Raw genomic sequence first — 11,265 nt, forward strand, 5'->3', positions numbered from 1 at the left:
ATGTTATGATTGTCTGCAGAGGCCTTTCTCCAAATGCCTCTAGCATCAGAAGGTAAACAAGGAGTGACAGAGGCCTTCTCTGGAATGCAGACTTATCCTTTTGAACTACCTCCCAGACTAGATTCACACAGCATCCTTTCTTGGCTATTTCATAATTTTTTGTTGCTGCTGCCACCACCGCAACATAGTATCTTTAAAAAATATTTGCCAATATAATCTACAAACAGAGATGGTGAGGAGGTTCAAGATTTGTATTAGTGAATGTTGCTGCATCAATCCCTTCAAAGGTATTAGAGTGTAAGCCATTGAAAGAGCAAAATTCTAATCTAGAATCTAGAATTTGCTATTTCTATAGGCCAAGATCTAACTCGCATCACTTTGTGCAAGTGGAAAGCCAATCTGTGCATGCAAAAGGAGGAAGGAGATTGGCAGAGTTCAGTTGCTGCTGTATCTCTTCACATTGCTCCAGGGGATCGCCACACCTTTTGGATGTATCCTGGCAACCATATATTAAATGGCAATTCAGCTATTTGTGGTAGATCTTCCTGAGGGCCAGGCAATTTGAAAAAATTGAACTGGTGCACAGTATTGAATATAAAATTAATAGGACATTGATCAGTGTAGTTGTAGATAGGTGAACTGTGAAAGTGTTTTGAAAGTGCAGATGTCTATTCCTAGATTACTTATCAAGATCAGAGAGTATCAGTGCCACCCTAGTGAGAGTGTTGCCATTGAAGAGTGGCACAGAAAATGTTAAAATAGTTTCACTGAAATTGTAGAATTTATTTTACTAATAAATATTATATACAGTAGTTGCTGAAACTTTAAGGAGATAAAAAGTTTCCTGTGATCATATTTCTCTTTCTGAGTTAATTACGTTGATGTCTCATTTTGCAGTTACGAATCCCCAGAAATTGCTCTGAATTGTGGAATCATGTTAAGAGAGTGCATCAGACATGAACCACTGGCAAAAATAATCTTGTGGTCAGAGCAGTTTTACGACTTCTTCAGATATGTGGAAATGTCAACATTTGACATCGCTTCAGATGCTTTTGCAACTTTCAAGGTAACACATTCTGAATTTTGACAGCTACTTCATATCTAGCTATCTTAGCTATCTATCTCACACCTTCCCCATAAAATTTCAGAAAAACATACAACAGATAACAAGTATATAAAATCTCATTACAACAATCTAATATCGGCAGCTAGCAGCCATAGAACAGCATTAACGAAATCACAACAATTTCAGCAGTAAAAATACCCTTTAATTTTTTTTTAACTGCTGCAGGAACAGACGAGCCTTGCATAACTTCCTGAAGGCAAATATAAACTGTTGCATACTTCACATTAATTGTGTGACTTCAAAATATCTGCAGAGGTGGTTGGTTGTATCCACCTGCTACTTAGAGTAGACCCATCAAAATTAATGGACCTTAGTCATGTCAAACCTAGCTGGCTATGTAGCATACAGACAAAATTCCTTCCATTATGTGATCTATAATTGGCTGTAGTAACCCATATACAATCATACCTCAGATTGCGAACATGATCCATGCAGGAGGCATGTTTGCAACCCGCAGTGGCGCGTCTGTGCATGCGCGTGACGCGAATCGATGCATGTGTGTGATGTCATTTTGTGTTTCTGCGCGAGCGCCGAAACCCGGAAGTAACCTGTTCCAGTACTTCCAGGTTCGGCGCGTTCCGCAACCCAAAAACACGCAACCCACAGCGTTCATAACCCAAGGTATGACTGTAAATAATTGAGGAAGATTACATAGTATGGTTATGATAAAGTAGTTAGCACCAAACAGAACGGAAAAGGTGAATATTTTCAAGACTACAGGATTTTTAAGGAAAGCATTTTCCCAGAGCTAAAAACACTACTTCTGACCTGAAACAAAATGGCAGAACATTGGGTACTGCCCAAAAGCAAGCCAAAGTGAATTAATTGTTCCACATTGAATCAAAGTGTGAGGGCCTCTGTCATTGAAAGATAGAGAATTGTAATCAGTGTTGGTGTTGTTGTTGTTTAGTCGTTTAGTCGTGTCCGACTCTTCATGACCCCATGGACCAGAGCACGCCAGGCACTCCTGTCTTCGTAATCAATGTTAGTCCTACTCAAAATAGATCCATTTAAATTGACATGACTAAGTTCCATCTTGGCTGCCATTTAGAAGAGGAATTGCCATAAAAGAGTGAAATATTGTCATTTCTAAAAGTGTGGCTTAAGAAAACCAGAGAAGCATATGAAAAAGGCTGCATATAACAACCAGGGGGAAAGGGGAATACAGTGAAGAACTGTTGCACCCTGAACTATAGGGTAGGAATGGAAATGCCATTTAAATAACCGTGTAATCTCTTGTTTTCAGGACTTACTAACAAGGCACAAGTTGCTCAGTGCAGAGTTCTTGGAACAGCATTATGATAGGGTATGTACTTTTATTTCATTTTCATTTTTTAATTATGTTGTTATTTAATAATGCTAATTATATCCTAATAGAAGTTTCAAGCTGTCCCTTCACAATGTTGCCCAACTGCTATCTGTTCAGTTTTTATTATTCTTATTTCCATATCAATGCAAGTTCAATGTTTGACAGCAAACTCTTGCAACTGCACAGTTCTAAAAACGCTGGGAATGAAATTGTATATTAAGAAACCTGTTTCCTTGGTGTGCCAGAGTAATCACAAGGGCATGTGTGACAACCGTGCTCCATCTGCTGGTCACATCTGATAATGAAAATGTAAATCTGCTTGTGTTCCCTGTCATGTTGTTGCCTAAAGAATTGCCTGAAAATTTCCTTCAGCCTTTCCACTTGATCATACAGAAATTGGAGCAAAATACTTGAAATGTTTAAATCTTTACATTATTTCTGTGTTTTATATTTGTGCTTCCAGTTCATTGAAATCATTTGGAATCAGAGTGCTTGTGATAGTTAGATTTTTCTTTCTTTCTCCATTCAGTTCTTCAGTGAATACGAGAAGTTACTCCATTCAGAAAACTACGTGACAAAACGACAGTCGCTTAAGGTAGAGAGACCTTACTGACTTTAATTATTTTGACATTAGAAAATATTATGAAGAACTTAATTTCAGCAGGTAGGACCAAGCTAGCTATTCATTCTGTGTTGTCTCCTGATCAGTTAAGAAAGTTTTGAAGCATGAGGTTTTATACTTTAGGAGACCAATATTCTAACATTTAACGGTTAGCACAGGCTCTATAACTGCAAGACTCAAACATTTTGCAAATGTTGAGTAAAAACCTGGAAAGTTTTTGTTTCCTAAGGTGCCTCATCAGTATATCAGTATATTAAAATACACATGGACACATACGCAACCTTTTCCCCCAAACCTTGATTCATATCAACAGTTTCACTATAAAAACAAACAGCATGATCTAACATTCTGCACTCATGAAGTTCAAAGTGCAGAAATTTCTATGTACACTGGATGACCCCAAGGATCAAGTCTTTATGCCCCCCCTAGAGCTCATGCTTTGCCATAATAACCAATGCTGAACTTGACTAGCCCATTGAGGTCCTCAAAATCTTACAGATGGCCGTAGTGTGTTTTCTCCTTGTGCTGTAAGTCAGAAGACTTGTCAGGATTTTGTTGGCCACACTCCCCATACAGTATCCTTTAAACTCTGGTTTAATTTGGCACAAGATTGCTTGCACATATTCTCCTGTGTTACCTGCAACATACAACAAATAACAATGGATTGCATCCAATTTTTCCTGAAGTCGTCCAAATTATGCAGACTCAGTAATGCTAGTTTAGGTAGCACTAGAATAGAGTTGTAATAGAATATAATACCAGAAATTCTGGCTCTTGAAAAAAATCATTGTGGCTAAAGAACAAAAAGGTTGATTGAGTTTTATAGCCCTTATGGAAAACTTCACCAGTTCCCTTCCTCCCCCCCCCCCTCTTGTTTTTTAGCTGCTTGGTGAACTACTGTTGGATAGGCACAACTTCACAATTATGACAAAATACATCAGTAAACCTGAGAATCTCAAACTTATGATGAACCTTCTAAGAGACAAGAGTCGCAACATTCAGTTTGAAGCCTTTCATGTCTTTAAGGTAGAAACAACTTTTAAATGTTGTTGATAATGGTATTCAAGACTTCCTGTAAACAGAAGGTATCTAATCTTACATTGATCTAATACTACACCAGAGTGGCTTGACGTAACTGAATGAGAAGTATTGGATAAGTATTGGAAAGGGTGGGTGGGGTATGTTGTACAAAGCAAATTCTGTTTCAAAGTCAAATTTATTTTTTAATTGAATCCATCTCTGAGACTGGCTTATCATTTTTCCTAAAACATTCAAATAAATATATCACATGAAGCTATTTTGAAAGCAAACAGATCCCCTACATTTTTTCTGAAAAGAAGCCCCTTAATATTGCATGTAATATTTGTTTTTAATATCCTGTGACAAACAAAAGTTTCTGCATGAATTATTTCATTAATTGCACTAATGAGTATTTTTCAACACAACCCTTTGTAAGCAGTTTTGCTTGGTGCTACTTGGATTGTGAATATGCATATTCAAATGCACTAAATCGTTTTGAAAATAGTATCTAGGAACATTTGTTCCATTAATAGGTTAAACTAATGAATTCCAGGAGGGAATAATCTATTCTGTTGTTTTAAGTGATGCTTGGTCCTTGTCACTAATAATTGCACAAACATTGCCTGTGGGCTTTTAGCACCTTGTAGACTTGGCTCATACTTTACATAAATGTTTGACTATTTGATTGTTGTTAGCCGCCCTGAGCCCGGCTTCGGCTGGGGAGGGCGGGATATAAATAAAATTTATTATTATTATTATTATTATTATTATTATTATTATTATTATTAAATGTAAACATTCCTCTGAGAGTTAATATTTTCTGATATATTAACTGAACTTTTCCCATACTGACCATCTTCTTTCATTGCAGGTGTTCGTAGCCAACCCTAACAAGACGCAGCCTATATTAGATATCCTCCTAAAGAACCAGACCAAACTTATTGAGTTCCTCAGCAAGTTTCAGAACGACAGGACCGAGGATGAACAATTTAATGATGAGAAGACCTATTTAGTTAAACAGATCAGGGATTTGAAAAGACCAGCACAGCAAGAAGCTTAATCTCCTATAAACCCCTAAAATATTAAATCCAAATTCAGCATTTGCTGTTAGATATTCAGCATCAGGCACTCTTATCAATTCATGAGGAACATTACTGCTAATCTGCTGTTCAGTGAACAGTGTTTGTTTTTCTCTCTTTTTTTTTAGTCCAAGTTGACAAACCTAGCTGCTGCTTTCTTGCACAATGTGGACTTTGGTATTTGTGTCTGAATTCAAGCACACTGCTTGTTTTTAGAAGTTTGGGGGGCGGGGGGAGATTGTTGGTTCATGAAAGCAAACATATAGAAGATAGTTTGGGATAGGAAAAGAAGGTATTAGAGTAGTTTAAGTGACGGGGTGCATGCTTGCAAATCTGATTCAATCCGTATGTTTGCACTTAACCTTGTATGAGATGCGAGCACAATGTTATCTGTGCATACTTGGCACCATAGTATAAGATTGTATGCCTTGATTTTAAAAAAAATGTGCAGTGCTTTATGTGTAATCAAAGGGGAAATGTGAGCTTACTGGGATGAACAGTTGTCTTGCAAATAAAACTGATACTGAAACATAGCAACTTCTAAAGAGTGAAATCTCAGAGTTCATAAGGAAAATGTATATATGCCTTTCACTGCTTTGTAGGTTTTTTGTTTTCTTTGGAGAGAGAGAGTGTGTGTGATTTTGTTGAAAATTGAGTTGTAGACTTGGAAATACATTCTAAGGGTTTTTGTTAATTTTACTTTGAAGGTATTTCAGACAGTAGAGCTTAGCAGTGACACTTTGCATTTCATTTCAACAATGCTTGTTGGTTTCTTTTGTATATAACTCCTAGGCTGCTCATTTCTTTAAAAAGGATTTAATTTGTACAGCAGAGGAATGTTAATGTATTAGTCTGTATCTTTTACCTGATACTGAGTTTTGCAAAATGAAAGCTCATCTGTAATGAATACTTAGGATCACATGGAAATGCTCATTTCACATTTCTTAAATACAGCAGCATTAAAAAGAAGAAAATCCAATTTTTCTGTATTCACTGGTTTAATGGGGTGCCATCAGTTAGGGTAGACTAAAATATAGTTCTGGAACCCACTAACCTATATCCTTCAATGTTGGCCTTATTCATCTATATTAGTGCTGTGTTCAGCCAATTGCAAAATTATAAAGATTATGCTAAATTAATATCAATTTGTTTTTCCTTGTGGGTACATAGAGAATCTCTATTCCTTTCATATCGTTAACATTCGGTATGGTAGTTGTGATGGTAAATAACTTAATAATTCCCCTTTACTTCAAAAACCATAATTTCATAACTGTCCTAGTGTCAATATCTTGTTTGTTAATGCTGCAAACTATCAGTATTTATTTTTTAAGAAAGACTGATGTTGCACCACTTTTTGTTACTGTGATCATAACAAAACAAAAAAATCTGCTAAATATATCTCAACTATGTTATCAAAATACTATCTATTCATCTTAATAGTAGTACTGAGATCACAACCAGCCAGCCAACTTTATGGATTAGGAGTGTGGAAGTTCAAATTCTGCATGATTGAACCTGAATGAGAATGCTCTAAAATTATTTATTGCTTTCTAGCTTCTTTCTGGTTAAATTATTTCACAAATGATTAAACTAATCTCCTGATTGACACCTTAGCTAATTTTTACAGCTTTCATGAAGGAAGTAGGAAAGTAAATCCAGCAAATAGGATTCTAGTAATATTGGCCATCTCAGCATTGTCATGCTTCCTTTAGTGGTCATAACCTGTCCTTTGCAAAGTGATTCATAATGTCTACTGAAAGAAGAAAAAGTAATCATTAAGCCTTTATTAAATCATTTATATAGACAGGCAAAACTGGCCACGAGATGATATTATAGTTCAGTACTCTGTCCTTTTTTATATTTTGGTTAATCGTAGTTAAGAAAAGGAAAATATTACTTGGCAAGTTATTCTCCATTATGCATAAGGCTTCCACTTTAGGGGGGAAATGTAGAAATGCTAAAAAGTTATGTATGTGTATATATAAAGAAGTTCAAAGATGGATTTGGATATTGGTTTTGCTTCTCTACTATTTGGCATGGGAGAAAGTGGCTCTAACTTTTTTCAAACATTAATCCTTGGAGTGTTGGCATTCAAAAAAAGTTGTATTTAAGACCATTTGATGTGCTATTCATATTAAAAAAAACTATTGTACTGGAAGTGGTTTCTTATCTGTGTGAAGGCTTAAAGATATTACTAAAAGTTATTTAATGTGAGAAGTGTTTTTAAACAAAAAAGATGTATACAATTGTAATTGTACTTCCACAAAAGCATTTCATTTCTTCAGATGAATGCATTTCTTAGAAGATCTGGCTGGCCCCATAATTTAAATAGAAATAAAATTTTGAAGAAACACAATTGTGTGTTTTATAATATTTATAGAGGGGGGAAGAACCCACCTGAATCGGATTATTTCTTTTAAGAGGTGTATATTCTGCACTTCTTGTGAATGCAGTTGAAACCTTAATGCAATATATATACAGTATATATAAATAGCCATCTACACTTGCAACAACATATAATACTTCTCCAACCTTTGCATGTTAGGTTTATTTCTATCTTACGCATAATTTAAATTTTGCTAATAGAAACTCTGTTTTTCCCACATATAGGTAACATCTCCTGGACTGATCTAAATCACAAACTTAACTACCCTGTCTTTCTTCCAAGTTCCATGGAAATTTATCATTTGGTGAACATGTATATTTGGGTGAAGATGCTGAGAATTCAGTTAAGACACTCAACTGCAGCTCCACGAGAGAGGGAATGACTTACCGTATTTTTCGCTCCATAGGACGCACCAGCCCATAGGACGCATCAAGTTTTTTGGGGGGGGGAAATAAAGGGAAAAAAAATTATTTCCCCCCCAGGCACTTGTGGTGCCGGCGGCGGGGAGAAGCGCTCTTCTCCCTGCCGCCCGCCTTCAGACCAGGTCCGGGGACAGCGGGAAGACGCACTGCGCCTCCCCACTGTCCCCAGAGCTTGCGAGGCAGGCAGCGGGGAGAAGCGCTCTTCTCCCCGCCGCCCGCCTTGAGATCAGGTCCGGGGACAGCAGGAAGACACGCTGCGCCTCCCAGCTGTCCCCGGAGCTTGTGGGGCAGGCAGCGGGGAGAAGCGCTCTTCTCCCTGCCGCCAGCCTTCAGACCAGGTCCGGGGACAGCGGGAAGACGCGCTGCGCCTCCCAGCTGTCCCCGGAGCTTGCGAGGCAGGCAGCGGGGAGAAGCGCTCTTCTCCCTGCCGCCCGCCCTCAGACCAGGTGCGGGGACAGCGGGGAGACGCGCTGCGCCTCCCAGCTGTCCCCGGAGCTTGCGGGGCAGGCAGCGGGGAGAAGCGCTCTTCTCCTCGCCGCCCGCCTTGAGATTAGGTCCGGGGACAGCCGGAAGACGCGCTGCGCCTCCCAGCTGTCCCCGGAGCTTGCGGGGCAGGCAGCGGGGTCTCCCCTCTCACTCTGCAGGCTTCAGCGAAAGCCTGCATTCGCCCTATAGGACGCACACACATTTCCCCTTCATTTTTGGAGGGGGAAAAGTGCGTCCTATAGAGCGAAAAATACGGTAAGCCCATTTTAATATGGATTTGTTCCCCAATTCCCACAAGCCACTTGGAGAGGTGGATGAGTTTGCCCACCTGTCAATCACCATGACATCGGATGCAATCATACCATGCAGGCAAAGGAAGAGCCCAGAGTATTATGAATAAGATACTATATTGCATCTTAGGTTGCCTTAGCTATTTCCAATCTAAGGGAGCTTCACACACCTAACTTTGGGGGTCCCCCCTTCCCATTAATCAGAGGTTCATTTACAACCTTAAAAAAGAGCAGTAAAGAGCAGTTTTTTCCAGTCTCTTTATCTATATCATATTAAAACTAGCTATGGTCTTCCTCTTCCTTGTTATACACTTAAATTGTGTATCTTGAAGCCTGACTCAAAGATTGGAATGTAAAACTTAATGCACCTATAAATAACATATTTGTTGAAGTACAGTTTTCATAATTTCTGCAAGATTCTTGACATCCCCTTGTATCTTTTACCGCTGCTCCCACCAGAATCAAGCAGACTGCCAAAATAGCAGGGTGTCCTTTGGGCTTAGCTGCAAAGCAAGATTAAGTCAGGTGTTAAGTTGATCCTCACCTCTGACCAAGGTGCAAATTATATTTAAATCTTCTTAGCGGTAAACCAAATTGGGCTACTCTATGAGGGAACATTTAAATTGCTTTAAATTAGGATCTTTCTGAGTGTTCTTAACTTCTTAACCTAGGAGTGGGTAGGGGGTATCATTAGAAGTCATATATGGATATCTGGTTTTCCCAGCTTTACTCCTAATCCTAACCTAAAATACCCTGTGAATCAGCAGGTGCCTTCATTTAGTGAATTATTTTAACACCTTGCCACTCCATTTTGGTAGGAATAGATATTACTTGGGGTACTAAGTCATCATCTCTCAGTTCCCAATCTCTGCATATACAACTCCTTTCCCTGCTTCTCACCCTTTATTTATATCCCGCCTTTCTTCCAGTACAGAATCCAAGGACTTTGTGGGCAATCTTAGAGGGCTGGGGCCATCATAACATGGCAGTGGTGGCCCAAGTGGACAGGGCAATGGTGGGCAGCTCTTAGCTTTAATTGTATGGTAGAACACATTCCACCCACACAAAGTCAGAGGTTTTTACACACAGACGCACCCCTACACCTTCTCCCATCTCATATCTAGGGAAGCATGAGGCATTATCGCAGTTCAAGGACACAATCTGGTCAAGCCAAACCACTCAAGGGTGCAAAGAAGAACTGATGAGAAAATCCTGAGGCAAGAAAAGGTGCTGGAACCAAACTATACTTGACTATCACTGCTTGGTCTCTGCAGGCACCATCACATTTGTTTGTGGGTGTTACAGAGCCTGTAGGCACTGCACTGGTGACGTCCCCAATAGCACTTTGGTCCCGTTTCACACTAGTCATTTTCAATTACAAACAGCCTCACTATCTGTGGCATTGCACCTGCTTGGATAACGACTGAATAACCTTCGGGTACAGTTTGGCAGCAGTTCCCTTGATCATGGTGACATTTTGCCCAGTAGCTTTGAACATGAGAATTGTTTCTTGTTTCATCCATGATTGCCTAGTTCATACCTGGCAAGCTATACAGAAACAAATTCCTGTGTCAAATGTCCTTTGAAGGAGAATGGACAGGGTGTATAAAATTTCTTCCCTTTTAACCACTCCTCTTCTTCGCGACATAAATTCATCGTTAGTCTGCCCATCTCCTGAATCTTTGGGGTCTTGCAGCATTATTCGTTTCAAAAAGCTCAGCAATCTGGCAGGTGCTCTCAGCCATGTTTGAGTCTTATCCAACGGCCTCCTCAGACATGTTTTGTTAAAACATCCAGACATGTTTGTTTGTTTTTTAATATAATTTTTATTGATTTTTGCACAAATTTTCCAACATAACAACTCCAAAACATCCAGACATGTATTCTGCAATGGGCTTGACACTCATAGTGCGTTAGTGATGGAGTTAATTCTGTTTTATTAGTTCTGAAATGCTCCCCCAATGCTAACACATCATTTCCATGCATCACTGCCAAACTTTTGGAGGCACGGACGGTGTTGAAAGCAGGATCGCACACAACCAATAGCATCATGAGTGCAAATAATCATGAATGCACAATAAAAAGGAGATCTGGAGGAGACCCAAAGCTGGCTCCTTGCCTTCCTTCAAGACCTTGTGAATTGTTACCCAATTACTGGCCCAGAGAAGAAAATGTATGTCTGACCAAAATCCAGGGAAATGGGCAACTGTGTAAAACATACAGTCTATGGCAAGCTTCCTCAACCTTGGCCCTCCAGGTGTTTTTGGCCTACAACTCCCATGATCCCTAGCTAGCAGGACCAGTGGTCAGGGATGATGGGAATTGTAGTCTCAAAACATTTGGAGGGCCGAGGTTGAGGAAGCCTGGTCTGTGGTGTCACCTGGCCTAGCTGCTGCTGCTCTACCACTAAACTGCAAATCTAGCTCCCTACCTAGCAGAGGCAATAATTTCAGTTGCTAGCACCACTGATCCTAGGATCCATCCATATCTCTTACGATCCTACTGTACACATGCTGGAGGTGTTC

The 11,265-nt window shown here is 39.4% G+C and overlaps 1 protein-coding gene and 1 long non-coding RNA gene across 5 annotated transcripts in view; one reads left to right on the forward strand and one right to left on the reverse strand.

Moving 5' to 3' along the window:
• CAB39 (calcium binding protein 39) overlaps positions 1-7,314 on the forward strand; it is a 51,437-nt gene extending 44,123 nt beyond the window's left edge. For all 4 annotated transcript variants that reach the window (XM_083613917.1, XM_083613920.1, XM_083613918.1 and 1 more), the window contains exons 5-9: positions 898-1,066; positions 2,373-2,432; positions 2,965-3,030; positions 3,940-4,083; positions 4,949-7,314. In XM_083613917.1, the coding sequence (XP_083470043.1) occupies positions 898-1,066; positions 2,373-2,432; positions 2,965-3,030; positions 3,940-4,083; positions 4,949-5,137 (628 nt within the window). In that variant the 3' untranslated portion in view covers positions 5,138-7,314. The remainder of the gene's footprint in view (positions 1-897; positions 1,067-2,372; positions 2,433-2,964; positions 3,031-3,939; positions 4,084-4,948) is intronic.
• Positions 4,471-8,719, reverse strand: LOC310762648. Its single transcript, XR_014548104.1, has 3 exons — positions 8,705-8,719; positions 4,875-7,924; positions 4,471-4,754 (listed from the first exon to the last, which is right to left on the reverse strand). It is a non-coding gene; the product is annotated as an uncharacterized lncRNA (long non-coding RNA).
• Between the last annotated feature and the right edge of the window lie 2,546 nt (positions 8,720-11,265).

This window comes from Podarcis filfolensis, assembly GCF_964270895.1.
Source record: "Podarcis filfolensis genome assembly, chromosome: 5".
NCBI classification, from domain to species: Eukaryota; Metazoa; Chordata; class Lepidosauria; order Squamata; family Lacertidae; genus Podarcis; species Podarcis filfolensis.